Source organism: Triturus cristatus, chromosome 10 (assembly GCF_964204655.1).
Source record: "Triturus cristatus chromosome 10, aTriCri1.1, whole genome shotgun sequence".
Taxonomy (NCBI): domain Eukaryota; kingdom Metazoa; phylum Chordata; class Amphibia; order Caudata; family Salamandridae; genus Triturus; species Triturus cristatus.
Window position 1 is genome coordinate 1,239,244,372 of NC_140593.1, and position 23,122 is coordinate 1,239,267,493.

The 23,122-nt window shown below is 48.7% G+C and overlaps 1 protein-coding gene across 1 annotated transcript in view; it reads right to left on the bottom strand.

Annotated features, from left to right (window-relative positions):
• The window catches only part of GPKOW (G-patch domain and KOW motifs), a 115,330-nt gene that overhangs the window by 86,800 nt on the left and 5,408 nt on the right, over window positions 1-23,122 (bottom strand). Inside the window, exons 2-4 of the mRNA XM_085629871.1 lie at window positions 19,052-19,212; window positions 12,487-12,626; window positions 11,855-11,961 (exon numbers count right to left, since the gene is read on the bottom strand). Of these exons, the coding sequence (XP_085485997.1) occupies window positions 11,855-11,961; window positions 12,487-12,626; window positions 19,052-19,212 (408 nt within the window). The remainder of the gene's footprint in view (window positions 1-11,854; window positions 11,962-12,486; window positions 12,627-19,051; window positions 19,213-23,122) is intronic.

The window sequence follows — 23,122 nt, forward strand, 5'->3', positions numbered from 1 at the left end:
CTTCTTCTCTTTTTAGCAGCTGCAGGGCAGGTCTTTGTTCTTCTTGCTCTTCTTGTAATTTTCTATCTGGAATCTGGGGAAGGAAGGTTCAGGGTGCCCCTAAATACTATATTTAGGGGCGTTACAGGTAGGTGAAGGCCAGGGACCAATGGGTCCTTGTCCTGGGGTGGGTACACCCCCTATCCTGCCTCTCTCCTGTGGGAGGGGGGCAGTAGCCTAATCCTGATAGGGTAGGGCCTCCCATCTTCAAGATGGCGAGAGCCCGGAGATGTGCTTCACCTCGCCTCCCCCACCTGAGGGGTGGGGTGGGCAGGCTGGCACATCCCCTGTCCTTGTATGGGGTTTCCGGCCAAGCTTCCCGCCAGAGTGGGGGGTTGCAGTGGCCTGGGGAAACTCCAAATGGCGGCATGCCTTTGAAGCTTCCCTTTGCTCATCCTGGGGGAGGAGATTTCTCACCTCACCCAGGATGTGCATTGTTGCCGGCCCGGGAGAGCAGGGGCTCTCCCACCCAGGGGTCCAGCAACGTGTCTGCTGTGTGGCAGCCTGGGCAGCCTCAGAGCAGACGTGGATTGTAAGTTAGCTGTAAGGGGGCATCTCTAAGATGCCCTCTGGGGTGCTTAGCACATTAAATCCTACACTGGCATCAGTGTGGGTTCAATGTGCTGAGAAGTTTGATACCAAACTTCCCAGGCTTCAGTGTTGCCAATATGGTGCGGTGGAGCTCGTGTTTGACAAGCTCTGAGCCCCATGTATTCTTAAATGACAGCACTGCACTTACAGTGCCCAGGAATGGACCCGGGTACTGTAGGGGCACAGGGCTCCTGCTCCTGTGCCCACACCATAGGCGTAATGCACCCAGCTAGAGGGGTGGCTGACATATGCCTTGGCAGTGTAGGTGATGGGCATGGTACACAGTGATGTGTGCCATGTCGACTCTTTGTTTTGTCCTGCACCCAGACACTCAGCCTGCAAGGGCAGTGTGTGTGTAAGGGTACAGGGCCTCTGAGGGTGGCACAATGAGTGCTGCAGCCCTTAGAGGCTTTCCCTGGCCACAAGGCCCTGGGCACCTCATCTCTCTCTTTTCACCCTGTTGATGAGGTTTGGGGACCAGAACCACTGGGCTAGCCCAGGGGCTCTCTGAAGGCTCAATGACCCCTAACTCCAGCATCTTGCTGACCTCAGCTTTGATGCTTTCCTTGACTTGATCTGACTGTCGATAGATTTTGTTCTTGACAGGTGCACTGTCACCAGTGTCCACATCATGGGTACACCAGCTTGTCAGACCAGGGGTCAGGGAAAAGAGGCTAGCATATTGTTGCAAGACTTGCTTGCAGTCAGTCTGCTGTTGGGCAGAGAGGGTGTCTGAAAAAATCACACCATCTACTGACCCATCTTTTGGGCTGTAGGATAGGAGGTCAGGGAGTGGTTCACTCTCTGCTTCCTGTTCTTCATCAGTCACCATCAGCATGGTGATGTCAGCCCTATCATTGTAGAGTTTAAGGCGGTTCACATGGATGACCCTTTTGGGTGTCCTGCTAGTGCCCAGGTCAACTAGATAGGTGACCTCACTCTTTCTCTCTAGGATAGGGTAAGGGCCACTCCATTTGTCTTGGAGAGCCCTTGGTGCCACTGGCTCCAAAACCCACACCTGTTGCCCAGGTTGAAATTCAACCAGTGCAGCTTTTTGGTCATACCAGTGCTTCTGGAGCTCCTGGCTGGCCTCAAGGTTCTTGGATGCTTTTTCCATATACTCAGCCATTCTGGACCTTAGGCCAAGCACATAGTCCACTATGTCCTGTTTGGGTTCTTGAAGAGGCCTCTCCCAGCCCTCCTTTACAAGACACAGTGGTCCCCTTACAGGATGACCAAACAGAAGTTCAAAGGGTGAGAAACCTACTCCCTTCTGTGGCACTTCCCTGTAAGCGAAAAGCAAGCATGGTAACAGGACATCCCACCTCCTTTTGAGTTTCTCAGGGAGTCCCATGATCATACCTTTCAATGTCTTGTTGAACCTCTCAACAAGGCCATTGGTTTGTGGGTGGTAGGGTGTAGTAAACTTGTACTGCACTCCACACTCTTTCCACATGTGTGTTAGGTAAGCAGACATGAAGTTGGAACCTCTGTCTGAAACCACCTCCTTAGGAAAACCCACCCTGGTGAAGACACCCAGGAGGGCCTTGGCTACTGCAGGAGCTGTAGTAGTCCTAAGTGGAATTGCTTCAGGGTACCTAGTAGCATGATCCACTACTACTAGAATGAATTTGTTCCCTGAGGCTGTGGGAGGTTCGAGTGGACCCACAATGTCCACGCCTACCCTTTCAAAGGGGACCCCCACCACTGGTAGTGGAATGAGGGGGGCCTTTGGGTGGCCACCTGTCTTGCCACTGGCCTGACAGGTAACACAGGAGCTGACAAACTCCTTCACCTTTTGGTGCATCTGGGGCCAGTAAAAGTGACTCACTAACCTTTCCCAAGTTTTGGATTGCCCCAGATGTCCAGCTAGGGGGATGTCATGAGCCAAAGTTAGGAGGAACTCCCTGTACTTCTGTGGCACTACCACCCTCCTGGTGGCTCCAGGAGTGGGGTCTCTTGCCTCAGCATACAGTAATCCCTCTTCCCAATAAGCTCTGTGGGTACCACTGACATCTCCCCTGGCTTCTGAAGCAGCTTGTTGTCTCAGGCTTTCAAGAGTGGGACAGTCTCGCTGACCCTGGCACAGCTCTTCCCTAGAGGGTCCCCCTGGGCCCAAGAGTTCAACCTGGTAAGGGTCAAGCTCCATGGACTCAGGTCCCTCAGAGGTATCTACATCCTCTCCAGGGGGAGAGGGGTTCTGAGTGTTGGGCTGTGCAGAAGCTGGTCCCCCAGTCTTCTTGTCCTTCCTCTTGGTTGGTTGGGCCATTATTCCAGGCTCCAAACCTACTTTTTCACCCTTCCTCTTGCTCTGTGCTCTGGTTTGCACACACACCAATTCAGGGATGCCCAGCATGGCTGCATGGGCCTTTAACTCAACCTCAGCCCAGGCTGAGGTTTCCAGATCATTTCCAAGCAGGCATGCAGCTGGCAACTTTGGAGAGACCACTACCTGTTTCAGGCCAGTAACCCCCCCCCCCCCAGCCTAATGTTACCATGGCCATGGGATGACTAGTGGTGACACTGTCAGCGTTGGTGACTGGGTAAGACTTCCCAATCAAGTATTGCTCAGGGGAAACCAGTGTGTCTTTCACCATAGTGACACTGGCACCTGTATCCCTCAGAGCTTCTACCCTAGTTCCATTTACCCAGGGGTACTGTAAGTATTTCTTTAAGTTGGGGGGCCACACAGCCACAGTGGCAAACTCCACTTCTCCCAAGGAGACTAAACTTGCTTCAGTGTGTTCCCAGATTTGCTCAGGGTACACCTCTGATCCCATTTGTATACTTGCTGCCCCAGGAGTGGCTGTACTGGGTGGCTTAGGGGCTTTGTTTTGGGGGCAAGATACAGTTAGGTGTCCCTGCTTCTTACAGGTATTACACCAGGCCTTTAAGGGATCAAAGTTCTTCCCCCTATATGGTTGGGGCACATAGGGAGTAGTTTGGGTCCCACCCACCTGAACAGGTTTTTGGGGCCCTTTGGAAGACTCAGACTTTTTATCTTGGGGATTCTCACCACCTTTCCCCTGGGGAGGTTTTGTGACCACCTTCTTTTGGTCACCCCCAGTGGTTGTCTTGGTCACCATAGTCTTGACCCAGTGGTCCGCCTTCTTTCCCAATTCTTGGGGAGAAATTAGACCTAGGTCTACCAAATGCTGATGCAACTTTTCATTTGTGCAGTTACTCAAAATATGTTCCTTCATGAATAAATTGTACAATCCAGTAAAATCCTGCACACCATGTCCAGCTAACCAACCATCCAGTGTCTTCACTGAGAAATCTACAAAATCAATCCAGGACTGGGTCTGGGTTTTGTGAGCCCCCCTGAATCTAACTCTATACTCCTCAGTAGTGAATCCAAATCGCTCAATCAGAGCTTTCTTCATGAGGTCATAGGATCCTGCTTCTGGCCCAGAGAGAGTCAGAAGCCTGTCCCTGCAGTTACCAGAGAACAGTTCCCACAGGAGTGCCCCCCAGAGAGGTTTCTTTACTTTCCTGATATCACAAGCCCTCTCAAAGGCTGTGAACCATTTGGTGATATCATCACCTTCCTCAAATTTAGGGACAATCCCTTTGGGGATTTTAGGGTCAGAAGTTTCCTCTCTATCCTTGTTTTTATTATTGCTGCCACCATTGATGGGTGCTAAACCCATCTCTCTCCTTTCCTTTTCTAGGGCCAGGAGTCTGGACTCTAGATCTATTCTTCTGGCCAGCCTCACAAGGCTGTCCTCTTCACTGGGGGGTCCCCCAGTGTCGTCTCTGGGACCAGAGCCACCTATGTGGTCTCTAGGTGCCCAGATGCTATGTCTTGAGTTGGAGGGTATGGGTGCCATCTCCTCCCTAGGGAATAGTATGGGGAGGTTGCTGTCCACCTCCCCTGTTTCCCTTTCCTCATCTGACTGGCCATCACCATGTTCAGATGGGTGGTCTTTAGCATACTCAGCCAGGAGCTCCTGGAGCCCTTGTTTGGTTGGATGCTGACCCATTTGTAAATTTTTGAGTTTACATAAGGACCTCAATTCCTTGAAAGACAAGTGTAAGTAAGGTGTGAGGTCGAGCTCCTCCACCAGGTCCATGTTATTATTATCACTAATAGCTGGGTTTGTTTGAGACAGTCTAACCTGACAGTTCTAACCCTCTACCCTGACTATAGTGACTTATTTTTCTAAAATTCTAATGGGACTTAAGCAAGGCCCTAGCAAGACTTTTAGTAACTTTGGAAAAACCAATCAGAATTCTAAAGGCAATTTTTAAGAGTTCTGTCGGGTGATCAGATGGTAACCAAGTAGTCCAACAAATGCAAGTTTGTATCCCACCGCTGATCCACCAATGTGAGAAAGTGGCTCTGTATATACTGTTCCCTAATAGGTACAGGGTGTACAGAGTCCACAGTCCCCCAGAGGCTGATAGAGGTCAAAGTTAGGTATGACCTTACTCTCAAAAGTGGTAGCTTGGTCGAGCAGTAAGGCAGTACCAGAGGACAGTGTAAAGCATTTATTGTACACACTCAGTCAGCAAATGGTTTCACACACTCAATAACTGAACTCTAGGCCAATGGTTTATATATATAAAATATATGCTTGTTTTATTTTTAGAACCACAAAGGGGGTAAAAATATACTTTCTCAGAATGAGAGGTTGAATATAAATACTTTTGTCTTAAGCAATAAATTTGTGTAAACAGTCACAGTTGGTTGCAATAAACAATCCTATTTCCTAAACATAACAATGCATTGAGCTCAATGGTAAATTCAGGTTATTTGTAATAAATTACTTTTCAGATTACTTTTGGAATTCCAGGTCTGGCTCCTAGAACCAGCCTTGGGTCAGTATTCAGAATCAAGTGATGAAAGTCGACTTAATAACTGTAATGATTTTTAAATAATATTTAGCTATTTCAAAAGTTAGCACTTAGAAAATATTTCAAAGAAAACATTCAATGGATCTCTATGGCAAGAAATTCACATTGCAGGTAGAGTACTTTATCGTTACTTTAGTAATCCAGGACTGGGTGCCTAGATCCAGGACTGGGGTCCTTATCAAAAGCAGGTAAGTAATTTCGTTTGCAGAAATGGTACGATTTTAAAAGAATATTTCAAATTTGCAAAAATAGACACTTAGAAGAAATTTCACAGAAAAGCAGACAATGGTTTCCTATGGGAGAAAAATGAGTTAGAGGTAAGTATAGTTGTGAACACTTTTCAGGGTCAGGGCTGGGCACCAAGATCCAGCACTGGGAGCTCACCTAGGAGCAGGTGAGTAAATTCGTTTTTGTCACTTGGCTGATTTTTGGTGAATTTTTGCAGTTTTGAAAAGTTCACACTTGGAAGATTTTTGAAGAAAAAGCCAGTCAATGTTACCCTATGAGGAAAATGAAGTTAGCGGTTTAAGGGTAAGTACTCGACTGGCAGAGTTGAAATTCCGGGCATGGACTCAGGGGTCCCCCAGTGTCAGGTAGGTACAGTTGGTTCACCCTCAGCGGTTTCAGGACGGCCGGGTGCAGAGAGAGTTAGGCCCAATGTTATCCTATGAGGGATAGGGGGGCCTTGGTTGGTGGCTGCTGTCTGGCAAGCCACGCGGCTGTGGGAGCTTGGCTCCTGGTCACTTACTCAGGGCAAGTGGGGAAGTAGGTTAGTGTAGAGAGGGCACTGCCAGGGCCACTCGGGCGGCTGGGTGCAGGGTGCTTTTGAGCCTTCGGGCGCTCAATGGAAATCAATGGGAATGTTCCGGTTTGGAAAAAGGCTGCAGGCTCGGGGACGAGGATGTTTCAGGTGCCACCACCACTTCGAGAGGTAAGTTGGGTAGTTGTAGGTTAGGTGGGTACCCCGGGATTGGGCACAGGGGGCCGCAGGGCGCCGGGTGCAGGGGTGCCTTTTGACGTCGGGAATCTTACCCTCTGGTTGATCGCGGTTGGGGTGGCACTTGGTTCTGAGGCTGCAGGCTTCTTCCGGGATGTCGAGGAGGGTCCTTGGGTGCCGGACTCGGGGTCACAGTCGCCGTGGGGTCGTCCTCAGGGTCTTTGTCCACTCCGGCACTGGCCAGGCTTGGCTGGTGCAGAGTGTGTTGGGTCCGCGGTCCCGGGCTGCTGCCAGGGGTTAAAAATAGGTTTCTTGAGTAGAGCCTCTACTCATGGGAGTCCCAGGGGCTTAGAGCCAAAAGGTAGCCAGGTCCTCCGGGGTTGGTGAGGTTGCTGGCCACTAGAGATGCCGCGCTGGTGCAGGTTCGAGAGTCGACAGGCCGGTAGGGCTGGGGCCTAAGCAGTTGGTGTCTTCTTCTCTTTTTAGCAGCTGCAGGGCAGGTCTTTGTTCTTCTTGCTCTTCTTGTAATTTTCTATCTGGAATCTAAGGAAGGAAGGTTCAGGGTGCCCCTAAATACTAGATTTAGGGGCGTTACAGGTAGGTGAAGGCCAGGGACCAATGGGTCCTTGTCCTGGGGTGGGTACACCCCCTATCCTGCCTCTCTCCTGTGGGAGGGGGGCAGTAGCCTAATCCTGATAGGGTAGGGCCTCCCATCTTCAAGATGGCGAGAGCCCGGAGATGTGCTTCACCTCGCCTCCCCCACCTGAGGGGTGGGGTGGGCAGGCTGGCACATCCCCTGTCCTTGTATGGGGTTTCCGGCCAAGCTTCCCGCCAGAGTGGGGGGTTGCAGTGGCATGGGGAAACTCCAAATGGCGGCATGCCTTTGAAGCTTCCCTTTGCTCATCCTGGGGGAGGAGATTTCTCACCTCACCCAGGTTGTGCATTGTTGCAGGCCCGGGAGAGCAGGGGTCCAGCAACGTGTCTGCTGTGTGGCAGCCTGGGCAGCCTCAGAGCAGACGTGGATTGTAAGTTAGCTGTAAGGGGGCATCTCTAAGATGCCCTCTGGGGTGCTTAGTACATTAAATCCTACACTGGCATCAGTGTGGGTTCAATGTGCTGAGAAGTTTGATACCAAACTTCCCAGGCTTCAGTGTTGCCAATATGGTGCTGTGGAGCTCGTGTTTGACAAGCTCTCAGCCCCATGTATTCTTAAATGACAGCACTGCACTTACAGTGCCCAGGAATGGACCCGGGTACTGTAGGGGCACAGGGCTCCTGCTCCTGTGCCCACACCATAGGCGTAATGCACCCAGCTAGAGGGGTGGCTGACATATGCCTTGGCAGTGTAGGTGATGGGCATGGTACACAGTGATGTGTGCCATGTCGACTCTTTGTTTTGTCCTGCACCCAGACACTCAGCCTGCAAGGGCAGTGTGTGTGTAAGGGTACAGGGCCTCTGAGGGTGGCACAATGAGTGCTGCAGCCCTTAGAGGCCTTCCCTGGCCACAAGACCCTGGGTACCTAGGGTACCATTTACTAGGGGCTGACATGTGGCTAGGGTTTGCCAATTGGGAGTTTGTGTGGTTTAAGGAAGGAAGATAGGCCCTGGGCACCTGATTGGCAGGAACCCAGGGTACACTCAATCGAAGTACATTCAGCAATTTAGCAAAAAGTGGGGGCATACCATGCAAGAAAGATGGCACTTTCTCACACCAACTGAATCAAGTACACACCTACAACAGAGCGAACGGTCTGATCGCCAATGTGTCAAATACAATAATTGTGACGTTTGGACAGGCTATAAAACCTAAAAGTGGACACTAGGAGAAAACTGAATTGAGGTAGTGGAACAATACAACTATCTCAGAGTAATCTTTCACAACAAGTTCTCATGGTCAAGCCATAAAGTTAGTAAAAATGCAAAATCAACTGCTATTACTAAATCAATTTCGAGATTCATGAAAATGTTTGGAGGAAATGCTATTGATCCATCACTTAAAGCATTCCAAATGGAAACGATTCCATACTTGTTATATGCAGCTCCAGTAATGAATAAGAAAGTCATTCCTGAGCTTGAGAAATGCTTTATGAAATGTGTACACACCAGACTTCATCTTCCACATTGTACCATACGAGAGGAATTGGGTCTAAAATCTCTGGAACGGTTGCATAAGAGAAGTTGTGTGAACGACATTATGGATTGTGCCAAGGCTGATCCGTGCACATCGAAACATCTAATATTTGAAGAACTCAAGAGCAAAAGTCAGAGATTTACAACTATATAGTATAATGATGGAACTAGGATCTTATGATCTGCCTGATATACAGGAGATGGGGCGAATGACCAGAGATGTGCAGAAAAATCTAATACGTAATACGCTAACTACAAAGCAGTGGAATTCAGATCTTCTACAAGCTGGGAAACATAAACATATGGACCTAGTAATCGATACATATACCACACAGGCTCAAGAATACTTGGGATGGAATCTACCCAGTTACATAAAACGGAAATACTTAAGGTTTAGACAATTTTACATACTGATTGGGGAGTTTGAAGGGACTTGGAACCAGGCACTTTAGGTATACAAGCATGTCGGCTTTGTGGAATTGGTAAGGAAACTCTTGAACATTTAATATGTGTCTGTCCGAAGCTGCTTCCCATATGGAGGACATATTTACGCCCCTTGTTTAATAACGCTAAAATAAGAACAACTGCAGAGTCCGTACGATACTGTTTCAGGCTCAAAGAGGACAGTGCAATTAAAAGGACGGTACTGATCTTAGAGCATGCCTATAAAGCATTAATTGTTTAGACGGCATATATATATGTATCCATCAAAAATCCTTCGAGCATCGGAGCCCCCAACCCTTCAGGGCGGCCTCTTTAAACAACAGGCACGAAGAAGCCCATCAATTCACTGCTGTGACACAAAACACAGAGGCCCATTTCCGGAGTCAGCTAATTTTTAATCAAGGTTTAAGCAGCACCACATGCTTCCTTTCACCCTACGCGTTTCGGCGTTCTGCCTTGGTCACGGGAGGAAACAGTTGGCCAAGTGCATACGTGCATATATTTAATAGTCCTGGGTCACATGACCTATGCACAATACATCTCCCACAATGCATCTTAAAGTTCAAATTAGTGCAGGTATTATGAAAGTTCTCATTTTATTTGCATAAATCATGTTGTACTTTCTTTTACTTTAAAATGCATTCATGTGAATAAAATCCAAATGGAACACAGTCATGAAAGTTCTTACTTTCAGCACAATGCATATTTATTCCGGTTCCCTTGATAAATGTTTTTCCTCCGGAACGATCGGTACAGAAAGTCATTCTCACCAAATCCCTTCCAAGCTGCTGCTATTTTCGCTATATTAGTATCTCCTTGAAGGCAAGTCAGCAGCGAGTGGGTCATGCTCCTGTATTTAATCCATCAAACATCCTTCGAGCATCGGAGCCCCCAACCCTTCAGGGCGGCATCTTTAAACAACGGGCAATATATGGTATTATGAAATGTGTATGTCCTTTTTATAGGAAATGTTAATCACAGAAATTATTTTATTTTATTCATTCATTCAATCCCCTCAGTAAAGACCTCTTCTCCTAAAAGAGCTATTGGTGTTTCTGGGCACGTAAAGGCTGGAGACCACAGAGCCAGACAGGAGTCGCTGGACAGGAAAGGGGAGGTCTGCCATCTTAGCAGGGCAGGAAGCCGGTCACCTGTGTCCAGAGCATCTTAGCATTTATGTGTGGCCAACAAGCTATGGTGGGGGCGGAAACCCACTTGAGATGTCCCAATGAAGCTTAGCCACCTCTGCGAGGCACGAAGAGAGATCAGTGCGATGCCCCTTGCTTAAAAAGGGCCAAGAAAAAAGATGGACTAAATATGATGAAGAGATACCAAGAACCGAAGACAAACACACAGCCACTAAAACAGAGCAGACATCTTGAAACAATTCGATCCAATTCTGAGGCGTTGAGCTGTCAACTGTATCTTCCTCTCTAGATGTTGGTGGAGGCATTTATAAGAATCTGTCCGTGCGCAAGCTGCCCTTCGCTGAACGCTCCTGGAAAATTAAACTCAAGTGACACAGACAATATTCCAAACGACAATTCTTGGAAGGGTGGGGTGGCTAGAGAGTAGTGTTTCCCGAGACACCAAGGGCGTTCTAATAGAATGCCTATGCACTGCGAGTGGAGAGCCACCTGAAAAATGTCCGAATACATATGTAGGCATGGGCCACCAGAACGAGGCAACCCTTTCTACATGCCCCAACTGTGATGCATGGCAGACGCCCAGTTGTGCAATTCAGCATTCGGGTGCATGAATGGCTTCCTGCCTTGCTATAAACGGTGCTTGCTCACGGCCAGTATTTGTATGTTTTCAGAGGTGCAGGACCCAGGTTGTCATGAGACACATTGTGGGCCAATCAAGTCCCTAAAAATGAGTTATTGGTACCCTGACATCAATAATCACAGGAGGAAAGAGAGTGGCGGGCTGTCCAAACGTGTTTTCTCTCATATGTAACTGTAGAGATATCAAATGAACAATCCGGGCCTAGGAATCTGGACCTGTAGCTCTGCAGACAGCAGACAACCCACGCAGTCTTGATTATGGTCTCGGAATTTAAAAGAAGGACACAAACCCTCACCCACCACCCTCTGTGGCATGTTTCATCACTGGGCTGCTCCTCATCTGGACCCCATGAGGGAGAGCGATCAATGGCCCTCTATCCCGCTGGTTGGCATGTTTCAGCCATTGGCCTCAAGTGAGGTCCCCTGCCTTCTTCAGGACCAGATTCCTGCCCTAATTACATTGCGTCTCTACCCTTGCTGCCCATCGCTTGCTGCAGAAGGTCAGTAGGGTGACCATGTGGGTGGCCCCGTTCACTCAATCACATCCATGCATTCTAACTCAATACTCGTGCTAACGTTCTTCATCCTTGAAGAGTGGGAACATGTAAAGATGAATGCCAATCGGATTTAGAAGTATAAGGATTGACAATCTGGATTATCACCTCATTGGTTCCAACAAGCATGCTAAACAGTTGCCCTCGACATCACGGAGACACTTGTGAATTCACTGTTTTCAAAACTGGTGGGTACATTAATGCAGAAAGCTGTGATGCACAACAGAGGAGAGTAAAACCAGGAGAGATGCTGAAATACAGTCAAGGACACAGTGGGGTCTGTTTTTACTACAAGCGACAGGGGAGGCGGGGAGGCTTTAGTAACCAAGGGATAGTTTCACAGTCCATTCCTCACAAATATTTCATAGCTTCATAATCTAGAGACTCGGTTGCCTAAACGAACACCTCTGCAGGAGTGTGGCCCCTTGGGAAAGTTTAAATGACCCCTCTGCTCCCCAAAATAATTCCAAAGCAATCAGATTAACATCTGACCGCGATTTCTTACACTCACTGTTTGAAAGTTCGTCCAATGCCTTCACCCTGCTTCCAGCCCATCCCGCGCAGCATAGCCATTCCATAGGCCTCAACGGGAACCACATCGTAATCCACATCTGTGGCCTGTGAGAAAAAGGAATTCAAGAATTACATCCTACAAAACGGAGTACATGGGTGTGCACAATACTTTTACACCAAGAGTTTAAATATATGGCCAGGAGATCTGAGTGATGCAGCCACTTCAAACGCCCGATCAGGCCGAGAGAGGTGTGTGGCTTAAAAAGCAAGGACTTTGGAAACCCTGAGGCCAGCAGCCCTGGGACCATGAACCTTTGATAGATGAATGTCAGCAACAACTGGAGCGGGAAGCACCGCAACAGACCTGCACTTTATTGAAAGGGCGCGAAATGTGCAGAAAGGGTCAGATTTGTGGGATGAGAGGCTGAAAGGGGCGCGGGGGAATGCAGGTGCAGGTGATGAACATCTATTGAGAGGGTGTGAAATATGCAGCAACGGTCAAAAAGGAGAGCTGCAGAAAGGTGAAGGCGATGCATGTTCGTTGCAAACGGGATGCTATGGCGCATATAGGGGGGTCAGAAGGATTTGCCGAAGCTTAGCTAAGTGCAGGCGATGCTCGAAGCAATTTACCGATTCCGGGCGCAGGCTCACATCCACTTTCTCCCCATCCTCAAAACCGTCAGGGACTCTATTCTGCATCAGAAGCGGGATGGTCATGTTCAAATCAACCTTCTCTCCATTCTCCCAAATCTCTTGGGACCTCTTGGACTCTGGAAGTCATAAGGCAGCAATGATAAAGACATGAAGACTAACAGCAGCAGGAAGGAGGCGAAGTACTACCGGGAAAGGAAACAGCCAACAACAAACAGGAAACAGGGGGCAATAGTGAAGACATTAGGGCAAGAACAGAAGCAGGATCGGTACTACCAGGAAAGGAAACACCCAACGACAAACAGGCAACGGACAGCAATGGGGTATATGTGAAGGTTTGCACAGCAGCAGGAAGGAGGCGAAGTGCTACAGGGAAAGAAAACACCCAACAACAAACCGGCAACGGACAGCAATGGGGTATATGCGAAGGTTTGCACAGCAGCAGGAAGGAGGCAAAGTACTACCGGGAAAGAAAACACCCAACGACAAACAGCCAACGGACAGCAATGGGGTATATGTGAAGGTTTGCACAACAGCAGGAAGGAGGCTCAGTGCTACATGGAAAGAAAACACCCAACGACAAACAGGCAACGGACAGCAATGGAGTATATGTGAAGGTTTGCACAGCAGCAGGAAGGAGGCGAAGTACTACCGGGAAAGAAAACACCCAACGACAAACAGCCAACGGACAGCAATGGGGTATATGTGAAGGTTTGCACAGCAGCAGGAAGGAGGCTCAGTACTACCGGGAAAGAAAACACCCAACGACAAACAGGCAACGGACAGCAATGGAGTATATGTGAAGGTTTGCACAGCAGCAGGAAGGAGGCGAAGTACTACCGGGAAAGAAAACACCCAACGACAAACAGCCAACGGACAGCAATGGGGTATATGTGAAGGTTTGCACAACAGCAGGAAGGAGGCTCAGTGCTACAGGGAAAGAAAACACCCAACGACAAACAGGCAACGGACAGCAATGGAGTATATGTGAAGGTTTGCACAGCAGCAGGAAGGAGGCTCACTGCTACAGGGAAAGAAAACACCCAACGACAAACAGGCAACGGACAGCAATGGAGTATATGTGAAGGTTTGCACAACAGCAGGAAGGAGGCTCAGTGCTACAGGGAAAGAAAACACCCAACAACAAACAGGCAACGGACAGCAATGGAGTATATGTGAAGGTTTGCACAGCAGCAGGAAGGAGGCTCACTGCTACAGGGAAAGAAAACACCCAACGACAAACAGGCAACGGACAGCAATGGAGTATATGTGAAGGTTTGCACAGCAGCAGGAAGGAGGCTCACTGCTACAGGGAAAGAAAACACCCAACGACAAACAGGCAACGGACAGCAATGGAGTATATGTGAAGGTTTGCACAACAGCAAGAAGGAGGCAAAGTACTACCGGGAAAGAAAACACCCAACAACAAACAGGCAACGGACAGCAGTGGCAAAGGCAAGAACAGCTGCAGAAAGGAGTGTGGGCACTAAAGGGTACTACAGGTGAAGAAAATACCAAGCAACAAACAGCATGGGTGAATTCATGATGATTTAAACAACAGCAGGAAGGTGGCTCTGTACTAAAGGGAAAGAAAACACCCAGCGACAAAAAGCAACGGTGAACACATGAAGGTTTATAACAACAACAAGAAAAATGCTGAGTAGTACAGGGAAAGAAACCATCCAGCGACAAACAGCAATGATGAATATATTAAAGTTTGAAACACAACAAGGTATCCTACAACCGGTAACCAACAAAAGTATTTATTGGATTTTAGAGAGGGAGAATGACATGCAACCCACAGGAAATCTATTTAGGTTTTTAAATGATCCTCGCCCACTCTATTAGCAGCATGCCTCATCATCGGGTGGCATCCTGATCCCTAAAAAACAGGATGAGCTCAACCACATTCCAGGGAGCACTTTAAGATATTGTTTTTTAGCTCGGGTCTACTGCAGTTCAAAAATAGCCAGTGAATGCCCAGGTATACCTTTAATATTGGGCACCCACAGTATAGATAAAAGCAAAAGTAGGGTATATGTGGGGTATAATAGCCCTACACCCTTTCTAGTGTGGACATGTTTCAGCCTCTACTCTACAGCCACTGAGGGTCCAAGGCTTTCCTCAGGACCAGAAGTACCCCAGGAAATAGTATTGGTGTAATAACCACCCTCGCTTGTCCTGTCCCTAGTGTCACTGGACAAACAACACTCAAAATTAGAACATGCAATGGGTCTACACCTCCTTAATTCTTTCCACTTGATCCCTAATTTAAGAACTTCCATGTGACATAAGGGGGAGGGCATGTGCCTGTAGTCACACAGTCATCAAGGGTGCAATGTTATACTTTGACACCTAGTTACACCCCGGTCTCTTCTTCAATTTGAATTCATACACCCTGAGGTGACCTGAGACGACATCTATGAAAATCCCCAGACCACGCTGCAAGCCCAGCGACTTGATCTTGCTGACCAGTCAAAGATAATGAAAAACACAGCGGCCTTCCAACTCTCTGCTTACTTGTTAACATTTTCTATTTTGGGTGATGCTGAATCAGCTTTCGCCCTGACAGAGGTACTGAGTCAGCTCTAGTAGCAGTTTCACCTCCTCTTCGAAGGGCTTCCGACTGTAGCTAGACGTGTGTATTGATCCTATTCGACCCGTCTGCAGCCTTGGACACCGATCATAACTTGTCAATATCTAGATTAGGTGATCTTGGTATTGGTACTTGACTGACGTATTTCTTACCTCCAAGACAGATCGAGTAGAGAGGCTAACCACTTTTCTGTCAGAGTCGGTCCCTCTAACTGCTGGAGAACTGCAAGTCTGTGGGTTTCCGTTGCCTGTTTAATATACACATCCAACCTTTGTCCAAAACCAATCGGATTCTTTGGATGTAAACGTTTATACCTACGCCGATGACACCCAACGCATTTTCTCTCTTGCCGACTTCGTCCTTCAGCCAGAAGGTCTTAGTGCGCAGCTTTACTCGGTTAAAGAATGGATGGACAGTATCTGGCTGAAAACCAACTTGCATTGTATGGTCTTATCCTCTTCCTTCTGGCCCCACTCTCTGCCCCGCCATCAACCCAAGCATCATGTAAAAAGCTTGGGGTTCATTTTGTAGCATAAACTTAAAATGATCGTCCACGTTTGCTCACGCTCTTCCCTTTTCCTCGAATGATGGTCTACTCTTTCCTTATTGACAGACGAATGCACAGAGACTGCTGTTGCTGCCATTGTCGGTTCCAGGTTGGACGACTGCAATTACTTATATTAAGCTATTGTAGACGACGAAAGAAACAGACTCCAAGCAATTCAAATTAAAGTGGCAAGAGCCGGCCTAATTTCCTCGTTTCACTTCAGCCAAGCCTTTATTGAAGAAGTTTCATTGGCTTTGGGTAAGAAAAAGAATCCATGCGAACAGTCCTCTATCTTATCCCTTACGGCTTGTCACAAATTTTCTCAAAATGAAACTGAACAGATGTTTTCCCCAGCCCAATCGTCGGTCTGCCTTAAGCAATCTTCTGCTTATCCCTCGGATTAAGAAAGCCACCAATGGAGGGAAAGCCTTTTCAATGGTCGGTCCTGAGCTCTAGAGTGGACAGCTTTCTGCGCTGGAATCCATTTCTTCTCACATGGTCTTTGGGAACACGTTAAAGTGTTGTCCTTCACAGTTAACAATATCTTATCCTTATCTTGGCACCCCTTTCGTTTTCACCACCTTAAGACTTTTGGGCATAAGTGTGTTTCGCAAATACTAAACATGATATGCAGATAAGAGACAGGGGGCCTGTGACAGTCTAGCTCCGACCAAAGAACTGCGACCGAAAAGGGCACAGCCTTCGGCCCCCTGGTATTCTCAGGAATTGAGAACGCAAAAGGCAATCTGCAAGAAACTCGAACGTGCCTGGAGGAGCAATTATAACGAAGCCGAGCGGAAAGTGTATAGAGCCAGTCTTCATACCTACAAACAGACAATCGCTTCTGCTAAACAAATTTATTTTGCTGCTCAGATCTCAGAATCAAAAAACTCAGCAAAAGAACTGTTCAAGACTGTCAAACTTTTGGCCTCACCTAAATCAAGCCCTGTCCAACCTAGTCAACAACTCTGTGAAGAGCTAGCCAACTTTTTCTTGTCTAAAGTTGAACGCATTTTTGAGCCATTTAACAAGGGATCTAATGACACTTTGGAGTTGTGGACAGAACTCCCAGGGTCTGAGCTTGCTGCCAGCCCAACTTTCGATAAATTTCGGACCATCCCCTTTCTAGACATTCAAACTGGCATGAGGGAAATTAACTCTGGCTCCCCTTTTGATCCCTGCCCCAGCAGAGTGGCAAAACTTGCATCCGTTCCGATTGGAATGAAGCTTACGAGCATTTTTAACCTTATGTTCGAAACCGGTCGATTTCCGAAGCAATGGAAGCTTGCTTCCATCCTACCTCTTCTAAAAAAAACCAACCTGCCTCCAGATGACCCCAATAGCTTCCGACCGATCGCCAGACTCCCCTTTCCGGCCAAATTGGTTGAAAAATCCATGAATAAACAACTGAGTCTCTACCTAGCCGAAACTCAAGCATTTGACCCCACACAATACGGTTTTAGGCCAGGTCACAGTACTGAATCTGCCTTGATCAAAGCAACGGAAGAAATTAGAGAGGCGGTGGACCAGGGAGGGAAAGCAGCGCTGATCCTGCTTGACCTGTCGGCAGCGTTCGACACCGTCCACCACTCTATTCTTCTGAATCGCCTAAAAACGTGCGGAATAGTCGGAAAAGCATGGGACCTCATTAGATCTTTTCTCACAGATAGAGAACAAGTGGTTACCTTGGGGGAGTTCCATTCTAGACCTTTTGCCACACCTTGTGGCGTCCCTCAGGGGTCTTCACTTAGCCCCACGCTCTTTAATATTTACGTGAGTGCTCTGGCCCCGGTGATCAGTGCGTTTGGATTTGGAATTACTTCCTATGCAGATGACACCCAAATTGTGGTTTCTCTGACACCTGAGGGCGAGCTAGACACGGTGAAGCGCTTACAGGACTGTATGCTAGCAGTGGGGAGCTGGATGGCGAAGAATTGTCTCAAACTAAATTCAGATAAAACTGAGGTTATTCTGTTCGGAAATGTTACCAACTTCTGGACCCCTTCCTGCTGGCCGGACTCACTTGGCACGCTTCCACTCCCGGTCGTCAAAGCAAAAAATCTTGGCATAATCCTGGACGACAAACTGACCTTTGACTCTCATATTAAAGAGGTGACGTCCAAAACCATGTATACCATTAGGATGCTGAGGAAAGTGCTACCCCTACTTCCATCGGACAGTAGACACACAGTGGTCAGGGGGCTGGTACTGGCCAGACTGGATTACTGTAACGGTCTGTATTTAAATGCGCAAAGTAGAGCATTGAACAAGCTTCAAATTTTACAGAATGCTGCTGTCCGCCTCCTCACGGGCGCTTCTCGGTTCGCCTCGGCGTCTGCAGGAAGAAAAAGTCTGCACTGGTTACCAGTCAATAGCCGCATCCAGTTCAAGGCCTTGACCCTGACCTTTAAGGCTCTGCATGGCTTAGGCCCAGATTTCCTGAAGAATAGAATACACTGGTATATGCCAGGCAGAAACCTACGCTCCAAAGAAGCAAATTTGGCGAAGGTTCCGCGAATTAAGAAAGCTCGTTGGGGAGGCAGAAGTTTTGTCTACGGGGCCGCCAAGGCATGGAACGAACTTCCTCTGTACCTTAGGTCGGCAACGGATCTGCTGTCTTTCAGAAGGGAACTTAAGACGTGGCTGTTCCGTAATGAATAACTCTGATTTCCTCCACCATCTGCCTTTGACTCAGCCTTCCTAGGATCTGCTAGACAGCGCCAGGACGCCTCCGGGTAATTGTCGCGCTATATAAAAACCAATAACATAACATAACATAACAGAGACAACGCTAACTCCAGTACTGCCCAGAAATTCGCCAAGAAAACTACTGCCCATGAAACCTACAGTACCTGCTAAGGATCAGGCCCTACAAGTGGTCAACAATGCACAGATACAGCCATCGCCAAGGATAGACCTAGAACTCAACATGATCCGAAACTATCCTTTATGATAGACACAGAACCAAACACAACAACCCTTTTGATACCCCAAACACAACAACCCCTTTTGATACCTCGGGTCCACCTGATACAACCGTCACCCATCACACACAGATTACCCAATACATCCGAACTCTGAGGTTCACCAGAAACAACCGTGCAGTAAGAAACAAGTGCGGCATTTCTTGCAAGGTTCCCTGGTTACCGTAAGAATGCCCGCCGTCACAACATCGGCATCACATGGAAGGTTGGCCAACTTGAAGAAGGCCCATTCGTGCATGGTGTGGACACCGGGAATAGTCCCCGTCAATGGGTGAGGTACGCTCCTTGGCTCAGAAGCTAGGTTTGCGCTCTGCACAGAGCAATACATATACAGTGGAGAGCACGTACTGGAGACAGCAGTGGATGGGGAACATGGATCAGGGCCTAATGCTCTATATATGCTCCACCTGTACTGACCTTCTATTAACTCCTTCACCGCCTGCGAGAGGACCCCATCTACGGGTCTCTTGTCCTGCTCTCCTTCTGTCCGTGGTCGCGGGGGATGCTCGGCTTTACTCCAGCGGTTCTTCTGGATCAGTGGAATGATTAGCTCCTTTGGGGCCTCAACTGGGTTCACACTGGAAAACAGAGGTAAAGCTCAGGCCCAAGAGAGCGCTGTGTCACCCAAGTACCACTAAAATCCCACATCTACAGCCTCTCCAATCTCTCGCACGTCAGCGCCCGGTGAACTTCTTCAGAGAATTGTGGCACCACCCTGAAATCAGCTTATACTTGGTTTATGACTAGATGCCTTTCATGTGAGGATTACATGTTTGCAGTGAGTGTCAGATCTATGTAGTATGAATGTGACATGACTAACATGAGGATCAGATCATCACAGGCCACGTCCTACGCCCAAACCCATCACACATGGTAAAGCCATGGGCGCAGCACAGGCTGGAGTTCCATGGCGGGTTGGGAGCAGGGGCGAGGCTCTAGGAAGGGCCCTGCGGTCAACCCAAGCTGCACACAGCAAGGGACATGCACAGTGGGCGTTGGCAGCCATGGCAGTTTAGGCACACGGCCTGGCCGCATGCAGCTGGTTGTGCATGGGGATGGGTGGAGGGGTTTGAAATTAAGTAATGTATTTAAAAAACAATTAAAATCACTGAAAAAAACCCTGGAGTTATTGTTTGTCTCTAACCTGAAAAATGACTGAAATTCACCAGTTATGGTTATGAACGCACACATTACATAACTCATGGTGTCCGCCACGCACAAAACACCTATTTGCTAATGACACAGATACACAAAAAAAGTTAACAGGAGAAGATCATGGCAGACGCTGAGAGTTATGGCATGTTGTGTGCATTCAAAACCATAACCGGTGAATTATAGTGTTTTTTTGCGTCTGTGCCAGAACCCTAACTGTTTTAACTGTATTTTTTTCAGCGACGCTAATCTTCCCCCGAAGACATGACGTGCTAAAAGTGGATACACACCCTTGCGACTCTGCACCTTGCACACTGCCCCTGTAGTGCCCTCTCTCCTCACCTCAGCACTTGGCTGCCCCAGCGTCTCGGTAGGAACATCTAGAAAGAAAAACATTAGAAAAGCCTTTGCAGGCCAACAACCTGGGATGTGGGATGAGCCTTCTGTAAGATACACAATGAAGCCAGCAACCTATTTCACATATGGCCCTCTGTATGCTCACTCCTCCCAACGAGGAAGTGTTTGGAGTTCACCGAGGACTGGCACGACAAGTAACATCAGGGTGGCACTCTGTCTCAAACCCAGTAAATGGCACTACAGGCTCGGCTTGGCAAAAGAGCACAGAAGGCACACAGAGCGCTCACTCCTACCAACTAGGAAGTGTTCGGAGTTCACCCTGGGCGAGGACTGGCACGACAAGTAACATCGGGTGGCACTCAGTCTCAAACCCAGTAAATGGCACTACAGGCTGGTCTTGGCAAAAGAGCACAGAAGGCACACAGATCTGTTACTGGAGGAACAGGAAACCCCCATGCACGTGGAGTCTCCAAAACGAGAGGAGTAGCGGAAGTGACATCACACATGTAGACCTCAATAACATCACAAGAAGTGGCATCATATAACCTTTGACCCTAAAGCCCAAGAAGTGATGCCACATGACATTGAGGGTGATGACAGCACAACAGTTGAAGCCACTGACGCCTGGTGCATGCCTCCAAGAGGAAGTGTGCTGATAAAACACCGGCAGGACCACAAAAAAGGTTTAACCAAATATTGGAGCCCCCTCCCCCCGGTATAATCCAGGTGGGCCGTGTGTTGAACATGAACGGTCTCACTGCGTGACTTCTTGGTAACAAGCGTGGTTCATGATCACTTGTAAGGACCATCACACTTGCGAAGTGTAGACATGACCGCTTCATTCAAACACATCCATCGGTGTGACCAAAAGACAACTCTAGCCGTTTCCCCACCCTCGTAGAATAAATAATGGAAAACAAAAATGAAAAAATATAGGCGCGCAGAGGGCTTTGAGTCAGCTCTCGTCGTCCATTGGCCTGTTCAGCAGTCACTCACATTGTGCTTCCGCCCACAGCTTGGCACAGCGAGGGGCGTGGACCAGCCCTCCAGGCTTGGCTTGCCTTGCAAAGTGAAGAGCAGCATTTTGCATGGACATAAAAAGGTGCAGGAGTGCCAGGGAAGGTTGTCCAATGCTAGACTCTTCCAATGCTTGTTTTCTATTCTATATCCTTGTTGCTATTCATCTTTGTGAGTTTAATGTAGGTCTTCTGGGTACAGTAACTCGGGGCCAACAGTACATTTTCTTGTGCCATTAAGAATCCCATTTTCCTGTTGCAAGTATTAGGTCCAACATAGTTTTCTATCCATCTTTGAGCGCACGTGCCTGCTGGCACAGACGCGCGCTCTTCTATTATATTTGAAAGCAGAGGGCGCCGGGTGTAGGCAGCTTCTTGAAAATAAGCATCTCAGCAGCTTGCCAAAGCCACACCGCCTGGCGTTGCTAGAGCTTCTTTAATGTATTCACAACAAGGAGGCTCGGCCAGGAGTGTAAACGCGCCTCTCCTTCTCCGTTCCCTTTTGGGGTATTCTAGGGAGAGCTGCTCTGCTGAAGGTCATTATTCACCCGCCAGAGAGTGCACTGCCCCAGTGGGAGCTGCAGAGGGCGCGGTCTCCCCTCTGTTCTAGGCACTGCTGTAGTCACCTCTCAGGCCGAGGGCCACAAAGGCATCGCTGCGGCCCTTGGTGACCCCTAAATGACACACTGGCTCCCCCTCTCCAGGCGCTAAACGCGGATAGAAATGTCAGCCAGGAGCTTGGTCCAAACGTCCCCAGGCCCGAGAAGGTGAGCAGTATCTGTCCAGTGTCTCAGGGAGAGCTCCAGGGCCTGAACTCAACCTGTGTTTAAAGCCTGAAGACAGGGAGGAAACTGAACAGATTTAACCGGAAGGAAAAATGGCAACTATCTGGGGCCGCCGGGTGGGGGAAGAGAAACTCCACTTACCCCTTACCACCCACCCCCAGCCTCATCGACCACTCCTTTCAACCACCACCTCAGGATCCAGCAGCCTCAGTCCTCAGTGAGCCCTTTGCAGCGGCCCTTACCCATGGCTTATGCCTCCCCTCAGTACCTTGCAGTGTTTCGCCTCCCCTATCCTCAGTACCTTGCAGTGCATTGCCTTCTCTCACCTCAGTACCTTGCAGTGCCTCCCCTCACCTCAGTACCTTACAGTGCCTCGCCTCCCCTTGCCTCAGTACCTTGCAGTGCTTTGCCTCCCCTCATCTCAGTACCTTGCAGTGCCTCCCCTCACCTCAGTACCTTGCAGTGCTTTGTCTCTTGTCTACCCTTATCTCAGTACCTTGCAGTGATTTGCCTCACCCCAGTACCTTGCAGTGCATTGCCTCCTCTCACCTCAGTACCTTGCAGTGCATTGCCTCCTCTCACCTCAGTACCTTGCAGTGCATTCCCTCCCCTCCGTACCTTGCAGTGCTTCATATTCCCTCACCTCAGTACCTTGCAGTGCTTCATTTCCCCTCACCTCAGTACCTTGCAGTGCTTCATTTCCCCTCACCTCAGTACCTTGCAGTGCTAACGCCTCCCCTCACCTCAGTACCTTGCAGTGCTTTGGCTCCCTTCACCTCAGTACCTTGCAGTGCTTACGCCTCACCTCACCTCAGTACCTTGCAGTGCTTACGCCTCCCCTCAGTATTTTGCAGTGCTTACACCTCCCCTCAGTATTTTGCAGTGCTTACACCTCCCCTCACCCCAGTACCTTCCAGTGCTTCGCTTCCCTTCATGTCAGTACCTTGCAGTGCTTCACCTCCTCTCACCTCAGTACCTTGCAATGCATAGCCTCCCTTCACCTCAGTACTTTGCAGTGCTTACGCCTTCCCTCACCTCAGTACCATGCAGTGCTTTGCCTCCCCTAACCTCAGGACAAGCAGTGCTGTGCCTTCCCTCACCTCAGTACCCTGCAGTGCTTCGCCTCACCATTCCTCAGTACCTTGCAGTGCTTCACCTCAGTGCCTTGCACTGCTTCA